Source organism: Ochotona princeps, chromosome 13, assembly GCF_030435755.1.
Source record: "Ochotona princeps isolate mOchPri1 chromosome 13, mOchPri1.hap1, whole genome shotgun sequence".
Lineage (NCBI taxonomy): Eukaryota > Metazoa > Chordata > Mammalia > Lagomorpha > Ochotonidae > Ochotona > Ochotona princeps.
Window position 1 is genome coordinate 7,406,672 of NC_080844.1, and position 22,369 is coordinate 7,429,040.

A 22,369-nucleotide genomic window follows, 5' to 3' on the forward strand; every position below is an offset into this window, starting at 1 on the left:
TTGCCCACTTTTCACCTTCCCATCCCACAATGGATCCAGAGCTCATTGTCTGTCCATCACTGAATTACTGTACAGAAATGGTGCTTTAATCTAGCCATTCTTTCAATGCATTTTTTTCTAGTCTTACTTGTTTGGAAAACTTCCACAGATTTAGTATTTTATTTTTGGGTTTTTCTAGTCTTAGAGTGCTTAGAAAAACCCCAGTAGGCTTGACACTGTGTCTTGGGATTCAGAAACCTGAGAAGCACACGTTTCCCTCTGTGCCTATGAAACCTGGCATTAGATAGCCTTTCCTTGTGGTGGCAGAATGGCAGTGAGCAGCCCACAGGTCCAAGCAAAATTTAAAAAACCCAGGAGGAAGAAAGGAAAGTGGAGAGAGGCTCTTGGGGAAGGTAGGGGACAAATATCACATTTCACATGGGTGCTGATTCAAGTCCTGGCAGCTCCACTCCTGATCTAACTTCCTGCTAATGGCCTGGAAAAGCAATGGAAGATGGTTCAAGCCCTTGGGCCCTGTAACTACTTGGGAGACCGGGCTCTTAGCCTTACATTGGCTTAGCTCTGGCCATTGCAGCCATTTGAGGAGTAAACCAAGAGATGAAAGATTGCTCTGTCTCTCTGTAATTCTTGCTTTAAAAAAAACAAAAACAAAAACAAAAACCTTATACAACCAAGTCTTCTTATTTTTAAACAAATTATTTATTTTTATTGGAAATGCAGATTTAAAGAGAAAAGGAGAGACAGAAAGATCTTCTGTCTGCTGGTTCACTCCCCAAATGGCTGCAATAGCTGGAGCTGAGTTGATCTGAAGCCAGGAGCCCCCTCTAGGTCTCCCATGTGAGTGCAGGGTGCCAAGGCTTTGGGCCATCCTCTACTGTTTTTCCAGACCACAAACAAGGAGCTGGATGGGAAGTGGAGCAGCTGGGACACAAACCAGTGCCCCTATGGGATTCTGGCGTGTGCAAGCTGAGAATTTAGCCACTGAGCCATTGTGCTGGGCCCAAAAACAAATATGTCTTCAAGCTTGCTGGGCACTACTTCCTACCGCCTTGACTTGGGCTGTTTTCTTGTCTGGAAAAGGAACACAGTCTCCCCCTCATCCCTGCTCAGTGGTCCAGGTTCTGGAGGGGGTACTGGGTGGGCCCAGGGTGGAAATGGGGGAGCCAGCCTCTTTTTGCTGAGGCAGCCTCTTGCCCTAAGGCTGGAGGAGGCGGGGCTGGAAGTGTCTGCAGGGAGCCTGGTGGCTGGGGAGAGGAGAGCTTGGATTAGCACTGCTGGAGGCAGTGATGTAAATGGATTAGAAGCTTGCCTGGTCCCTTCCTGCCCTGGAGATTAGTGGATGGAGGCTTTGTCAGGGGGAAGGGTGGAGGGACAGACATAGAAATGTCAGTTTGGTTTTAAAGGAGCTTCTCAGCAGAGAGAGAGAGAGAGGGAGAGGGGATTCTAGGGTTCCCACTGGTGCTCCAGCAGGTGCTGCTGAAAGCGGCTTCAGATCCAGGTCTGTGTGTGTGTGTGTGGCAGCTGGAGAGCAAAGACACGACTTGCGTGGTATGGATAAAAAACGGCTGCTAACCCAATTTTGCAGACAGTGGGAAAAGGCAGGTAGCAGTCACTCGCCAGGCGGAAGTGACTGGCTGCCCAGCTTGTGCCCAGCTCTGAGGTGGCAGCCTTGTTCCTTGGTTCACCTGTTCACTTGTTTCCTAATGTACTTAACCTTTCATTTAGGAGCTGATTGATTGACGGACCTGTTCACTCACTGGTCATCAACTTGGTCACTCTGACTTGACTTTAGCTTCTGTGTACCCATTCCTTACATCTGGCAGTTGCTGCCAACAGGAGACCCACACACATGGCCGAGTAGCTGAGCTGTGCCAGGGCCAGAGTGGAGTGTGCTGCACTTCGCAAGGGCCCTTCCATGCTGTCTCTTTGCAGGGATGAACTTGGCCTCTGTGACACTGGCTAGTGTCCTACAGGTCAGGGGTGAAGCTCTGTCTGAGGATGACATCTGGTCCCTCCTGTCCTTGGGTGCTGAACAGCTCCTGGAAGACCTTTGCCAAGGTAGAAGGTGGTTATGCTTGGTGGGGGAGTTACTATGAAGCTTGTGCAATGAATGCACTTCTGGTTGCTGTTTTTCCCTTTGCGATTTATTTGAGATATTAGAACAAGCAGGCAAATGGCATCCTGCCATGGCGTCATGCTGGGAGCCAGGCCTGTCTCTTGGATCCATGCCAGGTGGCAGGGTTGAAATAATGGCCATGCCACTCCTTTGGTGTGGCAGTGTTTCTAGGCAGGTATGGTGCTTAAGAGAGAGACCAGCTGCAGCCGGCTGGGCCTTTGCCAACATCTGTGTCATTTAGGCATGTGCAAGCAAGGGGCATAGGGCACAGTCACCTGGGGAACCTGATATCCAGATGCTGTCCTCATCTGCCACATGCTGCCCTAGTCTGACCCCTGTCAGGAAACACGATCCCACATGGTGGTCTGGATAGGGGATGTTAACATTAAGAATCACTAAACTGCAATAGAAAAGTAACTTAAAGATAGGAAAAAAAAAAAAAAAAAAAAAACCCTCTGCATTGTGTCCCAGGATTAGGGGCAGATACCCTGTGAAGGACAAACTTGGCAGGGAAGTCCTGCCTCCAGGTTGGAGTTTGCATCTTCTGGGAGAGTTGGGCTTGCAGCTTATAATGCTGGTGATGCTGGCTGGCTTTCCTGGCCTCAGGGGCCTACAGGCATGACCTAGGCACTCAACAAACCATTACCAGTGGTGGCCAGGAGTGAGGCTGGTGTGTGGAGGAAGCCTGAATCCTGCAACCTCCTTTAGGCAGGGTCATAAATAAAGTGGGTCATGAAGAAGTGAACAGGTGGTCAGGCCAAGCCTTGACATGGCTGAGGGTCCTTAAGTGTTGCACTGCTCATTCCCTGGGGAATAGCAAAGGGAACCTCTGGGTCCAGCGCCCTCTCTTGGGAAAGCTGTACATTGCGCTCCGTTCAGGAGATTGGTACTGAAGGATGATGAAGTTGGAGCTGCCAGAACCACCATGGGGAATGGCGACAAATACTCTGGGGTCAACTCAGAGGGTGCACCTATTTAGGAGCTGCAGTGTATGGTACACAAACAGGAGGTCACACACATTCCAGGGTGTTCCAGCAAGCGTGGGTGGGGCAGGGTGGGGTGACTATGCACCGGTACCTCAAGACTTCTGCTCTCCTCACCACCCTCCGAACGCTCTGCTGAGCACCTGCTGCTCAGCACCCAAAGGCCCGTTGCATTAGGTGTTAGCCGCAGAGACCTCAGCCACTGTGTAGCCTACACTGCCATGCATAGGGACTAGATTGCTTCTTTTTTTCTGTATATCCCTTGGGTCTTGTTCACCCATGAACCCAGGGCTAAGCTGCTGGCTGGTCTTGCAGAGGGGCAGCCCGTGGTCTATGCCCGCTGTCACTGCTTTGGTTTCAGACGCCTCCGACTATGTCGTGTGTCCCTGGTCGGTCCTGCTCTCGGCGGCCGGAAGTGTTGCTTTTCAGGATCGCGTGTCTCACATTGAGGCGGCTGCTTTCAAGGCCCCCGAGCTACTGCAGGAGCCGAGGCATGACGAGCCGCTCGACATGTCGCAGGTAAGGCCACCACGCGTCTCTGTGCCCCGTGCCTTGTACCCACTGTCTCAACCTGCTGCTCTACCGATGCAGAGCAGATTTGAGGACTTTTGTTCTTGGGCTTCAGTTCTGTGACAAGCGTGGGTCACTTTCTCTTAGCCTTCATTCCTCCACCGGCCAGTGTAGATGTAATTTAGCCCTTTGGGCTGTTACCCATGTTCAGAAAAAAATGTTGGAAAAAGCATGGGGAAATGGCGTGGCGCCTTGGGGATCGCTGGCAGCGTGTAGTAAAAGCCCCCCTCCCACATCCTGCGCCCGATGACCCAAGAAATGTTGTCCTTAGAATTTATTTCCAGGTTGGGTTCAGCTGCAGCCATATCCACTGTTGAACTGTTGACCTCAGCATACACTGGAAGCAAGAGACATGATCCACAAGAGGAGTAGACATGAGCCCAGAGTGTGAATAGGAGGCCGTGGAAGTCCATTTCACAGCTAGAAAAGAACTTCACCAGATGCAGGCACAGAGGGATCCAAGTTTGAGGGGTGGGGAGAAAGAGAGAGACTCTCTAAAATCTGTGCACCAAGGTGTGTGCAGTGTGCTTCCGGCTGGCAGCATCAGTGGAGCCTTTTGGTTTTCCTAGAGAGAATATGTTTTGCTTCTTAATTGCAAAGCAGTTTCAATTAGCACCGCTCTCTGTACACCACAGTTCACAGGTGGGAGTGTCATGCGGCAGGCGTAGTCCATGGGGAGGGATGTACTGATGTCCAGGGCATGACTTGTACGCCTTCTTCCTGTCCTTTCATGGGAAATGTGCAGGTCTGCCAATGCTGCTCCTCATGGGAGCCCGCCTGGACTCAGCCTCAGTTCTTAACTCAGCCTGTTCCCACCTCTCAGAACAGAAGTTGAGAATGGGGTCGTGGAGGATTCCAGGCTGGCTTTGGCAGGGTCCATGGGAGCCCCTGCCCTGTCCCTCCATCTGCAGGCACCTCCACACTGCAGGTCCTCACGTCCTCATCTGAGCAGCCAGAATCCTGCTCGTGCCTCGCTGGATGTCCCTTTATATCTCCCTCGATTTGGCTGTCTGGGTCGGGTCTGCACCTCGCTGGGTTGCCGCCTCCATTCTGGTCTCAGCTAAGAGGCTGCCCGCTGAGCCTTGGATCTGGCTTTTTTGAGTGGGTATCAAGGAGCCTATCAACACCATGTGGCAGCCCAGGGCGGCCTGTTCCCCGTGGTCAAGAAGAGGTAGGAGAAGACAAGAGGATACCTCCTGTCTCCCCCTCTGCTGCTGGGTGGGTTCAAGGTGTGCAGGAGTTGGAAGCTTCCACCCAGTCCTGAGTGCCAGGAAGCCAAGTCTGCCCCACTTCCCGCTGTGCACCTTGACCTTGCCCATCCCACCTGTCCAGTTTTCCTTCCCCACCCCCACTGTGCTGCTGCTGGAGCATCTGCCTCAGGCTGTGCCTCCTAGGACTGCAACTCAGGCAACTGCTTGAGTGCTCCTGGCTTTCTCCCCCATTGTTCCAGCACTCACTGATCAGGAGCAGGTGTGACCCTGCTGACTGGCCTGCCCCTGAGTATCTGGCACAAGCCCCGGGCATCTTCGAGCTGCAGAAAGACACGTTCCTCCCTCTTGCACGTTTTCCACCATGCAGAGGGGGAGAAGGAGGGTTCTGAGAGGCTGGATCAGGCTTAGTTAAGAACTGAGGCTGAGTCAAGCGTTGTTACAAAGGCTGAGCCAGGAAGCTCAGGGCAAACCTGGTCAGGAGAGGGCCAATGGGGGGCGGGGGATGGCTAAGTTTTGAGTGTACCAAGCAACTCTTCTGGAGGGTACCTTAGTGTTCAGGCTGTGAGCTTGACATGAGGCAAGTGCCCAAGCGAGAGGAAACCAGCCACACCAATTACTGTTCAGTAGGCCAGCAGGCAGAGTGCCATGTTATTGTATCTCTTAGCCTCCCTGACACTCAGTTCTATTCATCTCCATTCTCTTCCATTCATCACAAGTCACATAGGTCAGTGATGCAAGTTGTTTTTGTTTTTGACCAAAGTTGTACATCTTTTTTTTGAAAGTGAATGTCATGGCTCCTGCTAGGAAGTGCATTGGCTCAAGGGGTTGCAGGCGTTGTCTGGCTAGCCAGGCAGCAGTGCCTTTGCGAGTGGAAGTTGAGCTGTGTTTTATATGCAGGACCACAGAGCAGCAGAGATAATTGGCATCTAATCATGGCCTTTCTTCTTCGGCAGGTGCACGTGTATTCCTTAGGAATGACTCTCTACTGGTCAGCGGGATTCCAAGTTCCGCCAAGCCAGGTCTGTAAACCAAGTCCTCCAAGGCTTGCTAGGCTCTGGCTCTGCTTAAGTTAGCGGCTTTCTTCAGGGCAGAGACCACATCTTTGGAGCTAGGCATTGCCACATATCACAGACAGCTTTCTTTTCCCGGGGTGTTCTTGCGTAGTGTCAGGAGCAGAGACTCAAGCCCAGGCACTGTGATGTGGAGTGCAGGGGCATCCCAGTCAGCATCTTACCCTTTCCCCACTGCTCTGCTCCCACCATCCTGCAATTCCCAGTAACTGTGAGCACATAGCCCTGATCCTCTCCAGAGCCCCCTTCCTTGCTACCGATAGCTCATTCACACTTCTGTACTTTTGCATACACTGCTCCTTCCACACACACCTCACCTCCACCCTCATGCTGATTGGATCCTGGAAATTAGTCCGTGGCTGTTCTTTTCTTCTGTGTCGCTGCCTTACCCAGTGCCGGTCCAGGTCCAAGCCCTTGTCTTCCTTTAAGGTCCTCGTCTTTCTAAGTGACTGTTGAGATCACCAAGGCAGGGGCTGTATCCCGAGGAGCTGGATGTCCCAGTCCCTCAGGTGCCTCCGATTTCCTTTGTGAGTACAGAACTCAGGAGCTGTATACAGGCCAATGGAGCCATTCACAGCTGATGCTCCTGGCAAGAAATGACTGTGCACCCTGGATCTGGAAGATGGCTTTCATGGTTTGAGCAGAAGAAAAAGTCTGATTCTAAAGTCCACAACTGAGACCTTCCTCACCTGAGACATGGCTGATGGAATGTATGGGCAAAGTGCCTTTGTGGTGTCTGTTTTTTTCCTGTGGCTTGATATGTACCTACAATTTAACCAACCATGATTGAGCGCATGAAGATTGCAGAGTGGGGAAGATCATAGGTCATACGACCAGAGTCCGTGGTGCGTGGAACGAGCCGCAATAGTGGGGACAGTGAGAGGCTGCCAAGGCACTGTGAGTGGCAGCTGACCCTCTGGATAAGCCAGGTGCTTGGCACACGTGGAAATCCATCTGGCCCAGTACTTACTGTCATTTGCATCTGAAGCATTAGTTAGGGCTAAAGGGTATTCCGTGTCACTAAGCAATGTGCCACACCCAATGCATGCACTCAGCATTCAGTGGTTTGATGATGACTTGCATCTGTCTCAGAAATCTCTAGAAGGAGCTTGCACCTGCCTTGTGGTAATGGGGACATCCCTTTCCTTGAGTGTGTGGCATGCCTAGCATGGGGTCAGCCTTGACTCGGTCTTCAGGCTGCGTTGCTGCCTCTTCTCACCACCTTGCCTGTCTTCCAGCCCCTGCAGCTGAGTGAGTCCTTGCACTCCATCCTGCTGAGCATGTGCGAAGACCAGCCCTCCCGGCGACGGCCCCTGCAGTCAGTCCTGGAAGCCTGTCAGGTCCGTCAGGAAGCAGTGGCCCCTGCCAGTCTCCATGTCCAGCGGCTGGTCGACTTGGTTCTTGGCACCATCTCTGAGGTCAGTACACAGCTGTGCATTTCAGCCTGCTAGTTAGTGCAACATACTGCAACTGATGCTGGATTGACACGAGTCAGCACATTCTAATTTATTGGAATGAAATGCAATTAAAAATTCAATTCCTTACTCACGCATGCCTTATTTCTTAAAAAGATGTATTTGTTATTTGAAAGGCAAAGAAAGAAAGATAGATAGATAGAGAGAAGAGAGAGAGAGAAATTTCCATCTGCTGGTTAGCGCCGCAGAGGCTGCAACAGCTGGAGCTGGGCCAATCAGAAGCCAAAAGCTTCTTCTGGATCTCCTATGCAGGTGCAGGTTCCCAAGGACTTGAGCCATCCTCCACTGCTTTTTAAGACTGTAAGCAAGGAGCTGGAGCGCAAGTGGAGCAGCCAGAACTCTTACTGGTGACCATATGGGATACTGGCACACAGATGGAAGGTTAACCTACTATGTCATGGTTGGTGCTTAATCTTAGCTGCTAGATCAGACACCCACTCCTCCTCATGGCATTTCTCTTGGCGATTGTTGGTGGAGACTTTTGGACAGACCAAATCCCTACATTACTAAGGTCCCAAGATGTTTTCAAAGACTGCTTACCTAAAACCTTATCACCCATGACTCGGTGTTCTTATCAGAAGGCGACTCTAACTCTGCCATCAGAAACCTTTCTGATCTGGTTTACAACAGCTATCACAAAATAGCCTCCCCCCTGCTATTTTGTACCTTGTACTTGTCACACTTTGCTGCTTGCTGCCCTGTACATTTCTCATGCCCACTCAGGAGCCTGGCACATGATGGGCATTTGATGTGGGTTGGGTTCCCTCTAGGTTAAGCCAGAGACAGGGATTCTTGAGCAATAGTGGATTGACGGAAGGGGGAAGGATGGGGAGGGGTCAAGCTGAATGGAGAGATGGTCTGAGCTGTGAAGATGGGGCAGGGTGAGGCCAGCAAGGGGCCCATTGCACAAGGTGTAAGGAGGCATGTGTCTGAGATGAACCAGAGGTGGCTGGGCTGGGCAGCTTCACTTATCCCATTGGGAGAACTGAGCCCAAGATGAACACAGGGTCCAGCTGAGGGGACAGGGCTGAAGGGATGGCAGAGTAGCATGCTGGCAGGTGTCACTCAGATAATGCTTCTTGTGGCCCTGTCTCCCTCCTGGACCCCTTATTTCCTGGCAGGTGAACATATGGCTTTTCTTACTTGAGCCAGAGAAGTCAATGAAAGAAGAGGTGTGCATATGTTTGAAAGATAAGAAAGTTTGTGGGGCAATGGAATTAAAATAGAAGTCTACATTGGTGCAAAAGGTTTTAAATTTAGCATATTTTTCTCTTCCCTCCAGTATGTATTTTCTGTGAGTATTCTTTTGGGGGAGAGGTATTTTTTTTTTTTTTTACTTTATTTTTATTTGAAAGGTAGGGTTACAAACACACAGACAGAAATCTCTCTGCTGGTTCATTCCTGGGTCTATCCAAAACCAGGAGCATCTTCTGGGTCTCTTGCATGGGTTTAGGAAGTCAACCATTTGGGCTATCCTCTGCTACTTTCCCAGGCACGTGAGTGAAGAGCTGGATTGGAAGTGGAGCAGCCGGGACTCAAACTGGCACTTATATGGGATGCCAGTGTGAAGGCCATGGCTTAGTCTACTATGCCATGGTGCTGGTCCCCATTATGCCATGGTGCAGGGAGCTGGAAGGAAAGTAGAACATCCAGGACAAGAACCAGCACCCATATGGGATCCCGGTGTATGCAAGGCAAGAATTTTTAGCCACTATGCTATTGCACCACTTCCCATCCCTGCCCCCAACCACCATGTGTTTTTAAAAGACTCTTTGCATGGTTTAACAACCATTGTTAGAGTCTACCACACGTTGGTGTCTCTTTGTCTTTGGAGAGACACTGTGTTGACATAGAGCATCTCCATCAGAGATCCACAAAGCAGATTCCCGTCCCTTGTTGAACACAGCCTTCCCTGGGACATTGCCATAGTGCATGAAGCTCTTAGTGGATGGATGAATCAATGTCATGTGTGATAAAGGTAAGTGTGAATTCAAAGACAAGGGCGAGTGATCAGAAGGAAGGGGAGGAGAGGACAAAGAGAGCTACCAGGGAGCCAGCAGAAGGAAGGCATGGAAGGCACAGGTGTCCTGAGGACTTGGGCTGGTAAGGTTAACTGTCCACACAGGGGTGCAGATGTTCCCGGAGTGAGCCTGGTTTCCCGAGGAAGCACTGTTGGGTTTTCGCAGCATGGGACAGCTGTGCTCAGTCCGATCGCGTCTTGCCTGGGTGTGCATGATTGTGCACATGCCCGGGTGACCTTGGGATGCCCATGTGCCATGCTCTTGGCCTTCAGGTGGAGCACCGTGTTGTGGAAGAGAGCTCCTCTGTGCAGCAGAGCAGAAGTTACCTGCTCAGGAAGAGGCTGGGTCAGGTGAGCGGCGAGAGCCCAGCGACCAGGGCTCCCGAGGGTCTGCGTGCCTGCGGAGGTGAGTGCGGCTCTGGGTCCTTATCTGTGTGGGTCTGTATCTGCCCTGGGGAGGGAGTGCTGAGCTGAGTACCTGCCTGTGTTTCCAGGAACTGGGTTATAATTTAAACAGAATCACCGATTATAAACATCACCTCGTTTTTATTGATTTCTAATTGTCCATGTTGATAAGAACAATTTGAAGCAAGTAGCAGAAAAGCACAATTTCCCCTTTATGACTCTCTAGTTGAGTGGAGGGAAAAGTGGTTTGCACAAGGGGGCTATCATTGTAGCTCTGAGTTTGTTCAAAGAGTGGCTTTTTAATTAACTTCCAGAGGCTGCCGGCATGCCGGTCCCGGCTGCTCCATTTTCAACCCAGCTTTCTGCTAAAGCACCTGGGAAAACAGCAGTGGATAGTTCAAGTGCTTGGGTCCCTGCACCACTGTGGGAGACCTAGAAGAAGCTCCTGGCTCCTGGGTTTAGCCAGGGTGTTTCAACCGTTGGGGGGGGGGAGGTGAACTGGCAGATAAATGGAAGCTCTCTTTCCCTCTCTCTTTTCCTGCTCTCTATAACTCTACTTTCAAATAAATAAAGTCTTCAAAAAAAAAAAAAAAAAAACCCTAGATCTTCTGTCCTCCACTTCTCAGCTGAGTTTGAGCTTTATGAACCTTATTAAAAATTAATATTGGTTATTGTCCTGAAAACAAAGAGCTCTCTGTCACTAAGTTTCTAAGGTTTTTATATCCCCTTATCTTCTCCCACCTTGTCACTATCATTACCACCCACCCCCGCTTTTTTTTTTTTAAAGATTTATTTAATTTATTTTAAAGGCAAGTTTCAGAGAGAGAGAGATCCATCTTCCATTTGCTGGTTCACTCCCTAGATAGCCTCGACAGTCATGGCTGGGCCAGGCTGAATTCAGGAGCCTAAAACTCCATCCGGGTCTCCCACGTGGGTGTCAGGGACCCAGGCACTTGGGCCATCTTCCACTGCCTGCCTGGAGAAGCTGGATTGGCAGCAGCATAGCTGTGCATCGCAGGTGTCGACTTAACCTGCTGCAGACTCAGAGAGGGGCCGGAAGTTTGGCCATGATTACACAGCTGGCTTACCGTGATGCTCTCCCCACTCCAGACTGCCTGACTAAAGAAAGCTGTGCTTTTCCCTCGTCTTTGCCCCTCCCCCTGCCGTCTGATTAGTTTCAGAAAGAAGCACAGAGACCCAGAGCTCCCTAGAGCCTCGGTCAGGCAGCTCCGCCCATAGCCACTGCAGTCTCTCTGCTAACAGGTGAGCATCATGTGACATGCATCCAGGAACGCTGTGAACTTAGGGTGGGATGTTGGTGGCAGGTGTCGGGAAGCATAGCCTGCCATGTTCATGGGTGACACTTGAGAAACCACTTGCTTCTTCTCAAATGCTGGTTGCATTCCATTAGCAGTAGAAGAAGCCACAGTTAAGGTGATGATGTGCCATTGGGGCATCATGTTTCTTGGGAGGCCCAGGTCAGGCTCGGAGAGGGAATGACAGCCCCTCTCCACACCACAGTGCTGTGGCCGAAAGTCCCCATCAACTCGGGTAGCTCAGGACCCTGTGGGGCTGGTGGGCTGTGCTGTGCTCAGGTGCTGGGGTGGCTCGGTGCATCCGTGAACAGCAGCAAGCACCTTGACTTTGGGCAACCTTGCTCCTGGTGGGCTGGGGTGGTTCTATGTTATCTAGGGGACTCTGACTGTTCTTCAGCAGGACAGGCTATGGAACTGTTGTCAGCACAGGGACAGAGTCCAGCCTCAGCCCCCTACCACTCCCACCTTATTCCATTGGACAGAGCAAGCCTCCAGTGCAGCCCAGATTCTGGGTGTGGGGGATGGGGAAATGGACACCCTCTCTTGATAAGAGGGAGATGCGTTATCATGAGGGACAAGGATCAGGGAGAAGAATTAGGATAACCGCAAACGGTGTGATGGTCTGACATTAGATCTGAAGCTGTATCATGGGCTCTGCTTTCCCTTGGCCACTCTGGAGTTTGGGGGATCACTTTTGTTGACATACTGTTTTGTCAAAGGCTGGGACCCTGTCTGACATCTGGCTTGATTAGCACTGGATGCCAGATTCACAGCTGGATCCGGCCCAGAGCTCTTGCCTTTTAGAACCCAATTTTCCCAATTAAAATAGCTGTCCAAAGACTCTATGAGTTCATAAAGTAAATGATGTGCCATGGAAGGGAGTTGGGTCCTTCGTCATCCCAGGGTCTACTCAGTGCCTGTTTGGGATATGGGTCCTGCAATCCACAGACATACATGGGAGATGGGGGGGGGCAAGCACCCTTGTCACACTGGCCTAGTTACTGTGGCCAGTTCCTTCCCCCCTGCTTGGCATCTGTTTCAATTTCAAGGATTACAACTTTCCCCAAGAAAAGAAGGTCCTCTGACTCTTCAATGACAAGTCTGCAGAAAGCACTCCCATGTTAATCGGTTTATTGCAATGCACACAACAGCTACATGAATGTAAAACAAGAATGTAACACAATAGGTTAGACATAGGTAGAAAAAAAATTCCTTGAACACAGACGGTGAGTGATGTGTATCCAGGGGGACATTTCCAAATGTCCCAGCAAATGTGCCCCTTCCTGTTGACTCTCTGTGACTCTGGATTTGCCCACTCAGCAGTGAACAAACAGACAAAGGTGCTGTCATCCCACAACCAATGTCCTGTCTGAATTCTCCAATGGAGTGGAGTGACGGTGATAGGCGTCTCAAACGGCACTCTGCAGACACAAGCGTTCATTGTTCCAGAATGTGTCTTACCTCAGCTCCCAGATGTCAGTCATGGAGGGAAAAGTCCTGGACTCAAGTGCCCTCTCGCATAATGTCAGGCGCAAGAGGGGAGACATGGGATTCCTTGCTGTGAACCTGCACAGGGCTCAGCCACAGCTTGTGTTCACAGAAAACAGTTCAAGGTAGGGTCAATGCTATCGATGCATCATTCCATTAATCCCAATTAGGGCCCAGCGTGATGGCTCAATGGTTAAATTCCTCCCTTGCACGTGCCAGGATCACAAATGGGCTCCAGTTCATGTTGTGGCTGCTCCACTTCCCATGCAGCTCCCCTGCTTGTGGCCCGCGAAAGTGGTAGAGGATGGTCTGAAGCCTTGGGACTCTGCAGCCGCATGGGAGACTTGGAGGAATTTCCTGGCTCCCTGCTTTGGATCAGCTCAGCTCAGCTCTAGCTGTGCTGCCATATGGGGAGTAAACCAGAGGTTGGAAGATCTTTCCCTCTGTCTCTCCTTCTCTCCATAAATCTGATATGCCTTTCCAATTAAAGACAAATAAATCTTTTTTTAAAGATGAATCCCAATTAAAATACCCATTTGTTTAGAGTCACATGCATCATCACATACCCCAAGTGTGTGGTGCATTCTTTCTAGCCCCAGGCCTCTGCTTCTCCTTTGGAAGGCGAGTGTGATAACTTCGCTGTGGGCACGTGGTGAAGACTTCACATAGAGGTGGCTGCTGTGCCCTCCTCAGCTGAGCCCCTGCAGGTGGTGGTGGGGCGGGGTGGCCTTTGGCTGCACGGAAGCTACTGCCACTGCTAAGTGTCTCTTCTCTTCTCCAACCCGGCCAGTGCGTTGGCAGGTGCAATGCTCCCTGATGCCCAGGAGTGCCGGCGGCCCAGCTCTGGCTCTGCACTCTCGGTGGCAGCAGAAAGCTCACTGCCAGCAACTCCTGCTCACCAGGATCTCCTGCCAAGAAAGGGCAAGGTGAGTCAAGGAGGGGGCAGCTGTGGGTGGCCATCACAGCTCTGCCAGTGGACAGGGTCCTCAGGTGGCCAGGCACCCTGTGCTGAAGTTCCAGGCAATGGGACTCTCATAAACCTAAACTGTGGCTGTCAGAATGTAGGTGTTGGTGGGGCATGGTCACTGGGCAGGCGTCGCGGGATGTGCTGTGTTGGACAAAAGGTTGGAGATGTGGGGTCCACCCCACAGTTCAGGGCAGTGGCCAAGCCCATGATGACAGAGCTGCCAAGGCAGAAAGGACTTCCTGGCAGAATGCAAGGCACAGACCCTCTCTCTTGGCTCATGAAGAGGGTCTAAGGGTTGGGGAGTATGAAAAGGTGGGGGTGGGAGCAGAGAGCAATCAGGTCAATTGCCCTGATCTTAAAGGCCAGGCTGATAGGAGGGGCAGACGTCAGTAACCTCTGGAGCGTGTCCAGACCTCCTTGGACCCTGGCCTCCTTACAGGCAGGATGGTCATCTAGCTGCAACTGAGCTGGAAGGTGAGGCTGTGGAACCAGTGGTCCTAACCCCTGGCAATGTAGAGCATGTGGCACCACAGCCTAAGAATGCAACATTGTCAGTAGCTGGAAATGTGCCTTAGTCTCACCTGGCCCTCAGTGACTGTGAAGAGCTTCTCCTGACAGACTGCTCACAAAGAAGCATCCTCCCCCAGGCCTTCTGCTGTAGCCTAGGGACCCTGTGGCAACATCACATCCAGAGTCCCCACAAGGTGTCTGTCTGTTGCAGAGCCCTTTGCTTTAAGTTCCCCAGCAAGGGAGCCAGGAGCTGCACCCGATCCCCACACGGACTGGCTGAAAACCTGACTGGTCCCACGTGGAGCCTGATCCCTAGACGCCCTGTCCACTGTGGGTCTTCCCGAGCTTGGCTGGAGGGCGAAGGAAGAAGGTCCTAGAAGGCATTGTTCACTTGTGTTAGATTCTCTTCCTGTTTTTTCTGGGACTCTCGGCAGACACAGGTCATTTCCCAGCTGGAATTTCGGCCTTTTGGGCTCGTGGGTTTGGCTTAGTACCTTGAAGAGTCATTTGAAGCCCACCCAGCCCCATCACTGTCAGCTAACCTCTCAAGGTTTTAATTTCCTCACCTGTAAATGGGTTGAGAACTCACACTCCACAGAATGATGCCTGGATCTCAGTAATAGTGGGGACTGAAGTAGTTTTCTGAGTGTTAGCGGGATGTGAGGGCAGGCACACCTGGTTCAGTATTCAGAGCTAGAAGAACATGCCACTTTACTGAATTCTAGAGGTCATTTTGGTTGAAATACCTGCATGCTGTACTACATGCTTTATTTTTTTTTAAGATTAAAAAATTATTTTGATTGGAAAGTCAGATATACAGAGAGGAGGAGAGACAGAGAGGAAGATCTTCCATCCGATGGTTCACTCCCCAAGTGGCCACAATGGCCAGAGTACGCATCCGAAGCCAGGAGGTTCTTCTAGGCCTCCAACGTGGATGCAGGGTCCCAAGGCTTTGAACCATCTTCAATTGCTTTCCCAGGCCACAAGCAGGGAGCTGGATGGGAAGTGGCACCACCAGGTAGAACTGGCACCCATATGGGATCCTGGCATGTGCAAGTCAAGGACTTTAGCCACTAGGCTATCGTGCCAGGCCCTTACTCTTTTTGATGCATGCAGAAAGGCCATATGACAATGTGTGCACGTGAAACTTTGAACACAGTGGATTTCTCTGTACCCAGTTAAAGAACTCAATCGTTGGCAATAGCCAATTCCCATGCATGTGGCTTCTGCTTTGAAATGCTGCCCTTGCTGGAGTCTCATTTCAGTTTCATGCTGCCTGTTTGCTGCAGGAGCAGGGGTGAGCTCAAAGTGCAGAGTAACTCGGCCCAAAAGCCCTCACCCTGTCCTGTCTTTTCTAGCGTAAATGACTCTGCTGTCTCCCCTAGGTCTCTAGGCCGGAATTTGTCCTGCTGGCTGCAGAGGCCCCGGTGACGCTGCACCTGCCTGGATCAGTCGTGGTAACTCCTGGGTTAAGTGTGGAAAGGGCTGCCCAGCAAGGGGGCTTCCATAGGGCTGCTGTGGTGGCCCTCAGCCCCTCTGCCCCAGAGGAGCCCTGCAGAGCCTGCCTCCTTCCCCTGCTCTGTAACAGTCACCTTTCCCCTTGGGAGTTATCCCCTGGACTTCCAGCATGGCCCTGTTTGTCCCTCAAGAACCATTCAGCCTTTACCTCCACATTTGGTCAGAAGACCAGTCAGAAGACCATCTCCCAGGGGGTGCCATGTGAGCAGAGCCAGGCACAGAGGGACTGAGCCATAGGTAGAGAGGGTTGGGGACAGAACAGTTCTGGCAGAATCAGAGGGCCCAGGCTGATGGGAAGCCTTCATACCCCAGAATGAATTCAACAACTTCTTAGGCTGCTCTGCGGTGCAGCATGGATGAGAATGGCGTGGCCAAGGGCGTGCCTGTGTGCTCAGCCGACCCGGGATCCTACAGGAAGTCCCTCCCCGCGGGGTCCTCAAGTCTGTCTGCTGAGGGAGCAGGACTGGCTGCAGGCAAGGTCTCCAGCAGTGAAGGCCAGTCCAGGGCTGTTCGCAAACAGGAGAGGCCTCCTGGGAAAGTCTAGGTTGGGCTTTGGGTCCTAGGTTGGGGGTAGGGTAGGTATGGCACTTAGCCCTTATTCTTGGAGTGAGCCTGGACCCTCAGCAGGAAAGGGAGGAGGGGTGGCTTTACTTTCCAGACCCCAGGCAGGGTCTTGAACCTGACCTGGAGGACGCCTAGGAATCTGCTGTGTGGGGGAGAAAGGGATGAGTATCCAAGGTTAAAGCAAGCCTGCCTGGGGGATGAATGTTCAGGGCAGAACCCACGCAGTGAGGAGAATCCAGGGCAGATCCTGGGCGGGGATGAGCGTCCTGGGCAGAGCACATGCACGGCAGGCTGGCCACCTTGGACAGCACCCAGGGCAGAGCTCGGGGATGGGGGTTGGAGGTGGGATGAGCACCCAGGGCAGAGCATGCAGGGTGGGGGGGTGAGCACCCAGGGCAGAGCGCTCAGGGGAGAGGGGTTGAGCATCCTGAGCACAGTGTGTTGGGCGACGACAGTCCAGGGCAAAGTGCATGGGTGGCAGTCTGGCCACGGGGATGGACATTTAGGGTTAAGTGCATACAGGGCAGGCCAGCTATAGGCAGCAGGATGAGTGGCCCCCCGGAAGGATGAGCATCAGGGTGACGCTATGGTGGGCTGTGAACCCAGCAAGATCCCAAGGAGGCTGAGGCAGGCAGAAACCCTGACTCTGCTGTCCCAGTTTCTAGAATCCTCTTATTGCAGCCCCGTCTGTCTGCTCACGGGATCTGTACCCTCCTACCTCCTCTGCCAGACACGGTGACAGATGCCTCCAAGGGCCCGTGACTCATGGCTGAGGCCCTGCAGAGCTGGTGGGCATAGATCTCCATCTGCTCTCAGTCTGCAGCCCCCCCTAGGCAAGTCCTCTGTGGTCTTTGAGCTGCAATTTCTCTCACCTGAATGGGAACTCTAAACACTCATGGTCTCAGATTGCTAGCCACTTAAGTGAGACAATCCGTGCAATGTGCTGAGCCCAGAGTAACTTGCTCATGGGGAGGGATGGTGTCTCCTAGCTGCTGGACAAGGGCACTTGTTACTGTCGTTTGCAGACCAGAAAAGGGAAGTCCTACTTGGCTCTCAGGGATGTGTGTGTGGTCCTGCTCAGTGGGCAGTGCCTGGAGGTGAAGTGTGATGTTGAGTCCACGGCAGGGGCCGTCTTCCAGGCCGTGGTGTCCTTTGCCAACCTCCAAGAGATCACTTATTTTGGCTTGGCCTACCTGAGAGGTGAGTGTCTCCCCGATTGGCCTTGCCCTCCTCCTCCCATGCCCCAGGAGATGGTATTTGGGCTTTTAGGTGAACCTACATGTTTGGGTCCCTGAGTTCCTATTGGGAAAATTGCAGGGGCTTGAGGGTGTCTGCACCCCTAGACATCAGGGAGATAACACAGGTTTCCAGACCCAGTGGAAGGTTTCCTGCCCCCTCCTCTCTCTCTGTCCTCTTTATTGTCCGCTGTTTTAGCCCCTAAATCAGCTTATGTTCCAAGGGGAGCAAAGGAAAGGAGGTTGAGCCAGATTCAGCAGGAGCATCAATCCTGGCATCAGCCCACCTAAGGTGCCTAGGTGCTGAGTTTCAGGGTTCCTCTCCTTCCCTACTCCCAGCTGGAGAAGCCCACCCGCTTGTTGTGTGCTCATCCAATGTGCAATGGAAGAACCAGGGGGTGTGATGGGAAATGGTGGGGCTCTCATTAGACCTCCCGAAGGAGCCTTCTCTCAAATAACAAAAAGAATTAGTGCATGCTGCTGGGCGATCATGGTCCATAGGTCTGCTGGGTCTTTTATGAAGTATGTATGCAAGCATTTTCAGGGGAAATAATAATAACTAATAATAAATCCCAGTGTGCTTGCGCAGCTGGTCTAACCTCATGGTGGAGCACCTGCCTTATCTTGTCTCCTCCCAGGCAGGTACACAGGTCTCCCCTCCCCCAGGCAGGTGCATAATTCTACAGCTGCTTAGTGAGGGCCTTCCTGGGGAAATCGCTCAAAATAGAACCTCTGGGGTTTGGGTGAGGATCAGCCTGGGTGGGGTTTGCCATGCAGGCTCTGGTGTGGATATTCTTGTCCCTCAGTGGAGAGAACTGACTGAAGTTAAGACCTGGTGGGAAGTCAGATTTGGCAGCCAGGGTGTGGGAGAACACTGTGTGTTGATGCCCGTTAGAACCCCTGGATGTCCACTTACTTCCCCGTGGTGTGCATGTGCCTTGGGATTGTTCATTTAAATGTTCTGCCCTCCAATGCTGGGCAGGACTCCATGCCCAGGCACGGGGCATTGTGCACCCCATGCTGGGATGGTGGAGAGAAGGGCAGAGTTGCCTTGGGTGTGCAGTGGAGGGGAGGGGTGGAGCAGGATGGGGGGAGTAGCGGGGGGAGGTAGAATTAGCACCCTGAAGAGAACAAGAGAGGAAAATGGGCCTCCAGTGGGTGTGGCTGACTCAGCTTTCCTTTCTGAAGGGCGAGAGCATGAGCCAGGAGCAGAAGCCCTGAGCTTGGGCTGGGGGAGTTTTTCAGCTTGGGCAAATGGGACTTCATTCACACCCTGTCTTAGCCGACGCTGCAATGGTGAAGCACCGTTTCTCACAGTCCTGGAGGCTGAGTTCAAGTACAGGTGCCAGCTGACTCACTCTGCTCTCTTCCTGACTTGCATGTAGTGACCTTCTCCCTGTGTCCTTGCATTGTGAGGAGAGAGGAAGCTCTGGCTTTTCCATCTTCTTTTCATGACACCCCTCCCACCCAGGGCACGCCATTGAACTCTCATCACCCCCGGAAGAGCCCTCTGCCTCCGAGCATCATCCCATAGGGGCTTAAGGCTTCAACATATGGATTTTAGGAGGACAGAGGCCTGTAGCCCACAACACACCTGTGACAAGGGAGGTGAAGGATTTTCACACCAAAGCAACATGATCCTGCTGTGTAATTGAAATCATCCCTAGATGATTACCCCTAGGTTAATAACACCTAACACAGGGTGAATGCTGTGTTAACAGTTGTCACGCTATATTGCTTAGAGATAATAATTAAAAAGTCTGTATGTGTCTAGTCCCATATTTTTCCATAGTGATTTGGTGCATGGTTGGCTGCACCTGCTGGGTGCACCTGTGGGTTGGGTGGGTCAAACACCATCACAGCTTCTCTGCTCCATGCCCAGGTTCTCCTCCTTTCTTCTCTCCTCTTTGCCTGCTGCTATTATAGGTCCCTGGTGCCAGGCCTCTGGAGGCCTGGCTTCCTACTCCTTCCTGCACACCTGGCTTGCACCTGCTGCCTCAGAACAGCACTCAGGGCCGTGAACCTGAAGGAGGGTGCATCCCTAACGATGCTCTCTCCAAACCTTTCTTCTGTCTCAGGCCAAGAGTTTTTTTTTCTGGATAACGAAACCAGATTATGTGAAACAGCTCCCGAGGGCTGGAGAGAGCGGCCGCAGACTGCCACGGGCACCTTCACGCTCTTCTTGAGGATCAAGTTCTTTGTCAGCCACTCTGTGTTGCTCCAGTGAGTGTTGCAAAGCTGTTCCCCGAGGGATTTGTGTCTGTCCTGGTGTGGGCAAGCAGCTCCTGGGAACTGCTAATGTGCAGCAAGCAGCACTTGCAGTGTCTTGTTTTTTGCTAATGGGAACAAGAAGGAAAACTAGGTTTTTGAGGCAGGCCCTGGTGAAAATCAGAACTTGCCTTTTAATTTTTTTCCAAAATTTTATGTGTATTTTTTGAAAAGTTTTAAAAATGATTTTATAAGGCAGAGTTGGAGAGAGAGAGAGAATCTTCTGTTTGTTCACCCTCCAAATGACTGCAGTAGCCAGGGCTGGGCCAGGCTGAAACAGGAGCCTGGATCTTCCTCTGGGTCTCCCACGTGGCTGTAGGTGCCTGAGCAGCTGGGCCATCCCCTGCTGCTTCCCTAGCTGCATCAGTAGAGCTGGATTGGAAGTGGAGCAGCCAGAACTCAAACCAATGCCAGTATGGGATGCCAGCACTGCAGGTGGCTCCACAGTTTCATTTCAAACTGGCTTCACTCTGGGCCCTGTGTGGTGGCCTAGCGGCTTAAGTCCTTGCCTTGCACTCACCGGGACCCCATTTGAGTGCCAGTTCTAATCCCAGCGGCCCGCTTCCCATCCAGCTCCCTGCTTGTGGCCTGGAAAAGCAGTCGAGGATGGCCCAAAGCCTTGAGACCCTGCACCTGTGTGAAGACCTGGAAGAGTCTCGGGGGTTCTGGCTTCGGATTGGCTCAGCTCCAACTGTTGCGGTCACTTGGGGAGTGAATCAACGATGGAAGATCTTCCTCTCTGTCTCTCCTCCTCTCTGTATAGCTGGCTTTCTAATAAAAATAAATCTTAAAAAAAAGTGCTTCACTCAAGGTCAAAGTTGTCTCTCCCTAATTCCAACATACCCACCTCTCCCGCCTCTATGCACAATCCAGCAGCCCAGGGTAGCAGATTGAAGAGAAGATCATGGATCTGGGGGTGGGTCAATCCCTCTTCACTTGTAACTTCCCTACAAACCTCACCGTGCTGGATGGAGATCAACTTCCTGCCTCGGATCACAGAAGCACATGTCTCTGTGAGGGTCATGTGTTGTGCCTGGCATAGAGGGGCCCTGCTAATGGCAGGAGGCAGGTGCCAGTGAAGGAGACCCTGCCAGACCTGGCATTGCCTTCTGGCTTCTCTTGGGACATGTCTCATTTTCTTCCCTTCCCCAAGTCCTAGACTGGGAGAGTCCTTTCCCTCAGCATGGCCGCTGCCCTGACACCTGCCCTGCATTTCTAGGCACAGCTTGACCAGGCATCAGTATTACCTGCAGCTTAGGAGAGACATCCTGGAGGAGAGGTTGAGCTGTGACGATGAGACGCTGCTGCAGCTGGGTGGCCTTGCCTTGCAGGCCGAGTTTGGCAGTTATCCCAAAGAGGTAGGGGTGAGCACAGAGTGGCTGGGGGCTGGGGGTGGGGAGCATTGGAAAATTTGCTTTGGGATAGGGGAGCATCGGTGATGCCAACTCTGTAATTAAGAATGTCCATTCACATGTATATCTACCTATAGAACAATCAAACTGTATCTATCTACTTTTTTGCTTCCCTTTCCCCCTCTCTCCTACCATTCCTTTCTTTGCTTCATATACTTGTACATACTTGTCCATCCACACATCCACCCCCATCCACACACCCAACTAATCCATCCATCCATCCACCCACCCATCCAAGAAACACTCATTGGGTATTCTTTGCTAGGTCTAGGGGCTACTAAGATGAACCAATCAAGTTGATACCTGTCAACACAATTCTAGTCTAATAGATTCCTCCTAGAAGCAATAACTTATTTGAATCCTCTTTTTCTTCAATAGTAATAGTGAACCCTTATTGTGAGATCCTTCTGTGCCTGCCATTTACCTTGATTTTTTCCATAGCATTCACTCCCTCAACCCTCAGAGAAACATCATAAAGTTCATGTTCTCATTCACGTTTCCTGTAAGAACAATCATGCTGGGAAATGATCAAGTCTAAATTGGAGACCATCTGGTTGTGCCTTCAGGGATGGTGCGGATTCTACTGGATGCATCACCTCTCAAGTGATAGCTCTGGTCTTGTTGACCAAGCCCTTGCTGCAGCATAATCACTGATGTCTTTTCTTATAAAACTTAATTTCTAATAGACACATTGTGATTATACCTTTTTCAGGTACAATGAAACACTTCAATACCTGCATACAATGTGTAATGACCTGGTCATGATAGTCGCCATATCTATAACCTCAGAAATGCATTTTTTCTTTATGTTGGTTACACTCAAAATCTGTTCTACTAGCAGTTTTGAAATATACAATGCATTGCTGCCAATCATGATTATCCTACCCAGCTGTGGAACATTAGAAGTTACACCTTTTATCCAAGTGCATCTCTGTAACTATCAGTCACTGTCTCTTCATGCTGCCATCCCCCTCTTGCTCGCCAGGGCCTGGTAAATACTCTTACACTCTGCGTTTCTCTGATCAAACTCTCGGCTTCTATACAGGAATCCGTGTGCGACCTTGTGGCAGTTGCCTTCCTATGCTTGACTTATTTCACTTAACCTAATGTCCTCTGGTTCCAACTTTGTTGCTGCAAATGGTAGAATTTCATCCTTTTTGAAGGCTGACTAGCTCTGCGTTGTGTATGTATGCCACATTTTCCATGTTCATTGATTTGCCAGTGGACATCTTGGTTGGTTC

The 22,369-nt window shown here is 51.4% G+C and overlaps 1 protein-coding gene across 1 annotated transcript in view; it reads left to right on the forward strand.

Annotated features, from left to right (window-relative positions):
* Nucleotides 1–1,934: 1,934 nt before the first annotated feature.
* The window catches only part of FRMPD2 (FERM and PDZ domain containing 2), a 79,259-nt gene continuing 58,824 nt past the window's right edge, over nucleotides 1,935–22,369 (forward strand). Inside the window, exons 1-10 of the mRNA XM_058671414.1 lie at nucleotides 1,935–2,058; nucleotides 3,461–3,618; nucleotides 7,189–7,368; nucleotides 9,719–9,851; nucleotides 11,026–11,113; nucleotides 13,445–13,580; nucleotides 15,517–15,588; nucleotides 17,239–17,413; nucleotides 19,527–19,671; nucleotides 20,936–21,074. Of these exons, the coding sequence (XP_058527397.1) occupies nucleotides 1,935–2,058; nucleotides 3,461–3,618; nucleotides 7,189–7,368; nucleotides 9,719–9,851; nucleotides 11,026–11,113; nucleotides 13,445–13,580; nucleotides 15,517–15,588; nucleotides 17,239–17,413; nucleotides 19,527–19,671; nucleotides 20,936–21,074 (1,350 nt within the window). The remainder of the gene's footprint in view (nucleotides 2,059–3,460; nucleotides 3,619–7,188; nucleotides 7,369–9,718; nucleotides 9,852–11,025; nucleotides 11,114–13,444; nucleotides 13,581–15,516; nucleotides 15,589–17,238; nucleotides 17,414–19,526; nucleotides 19,672–20,935; nucleotides 21,075–22,369) is intronic.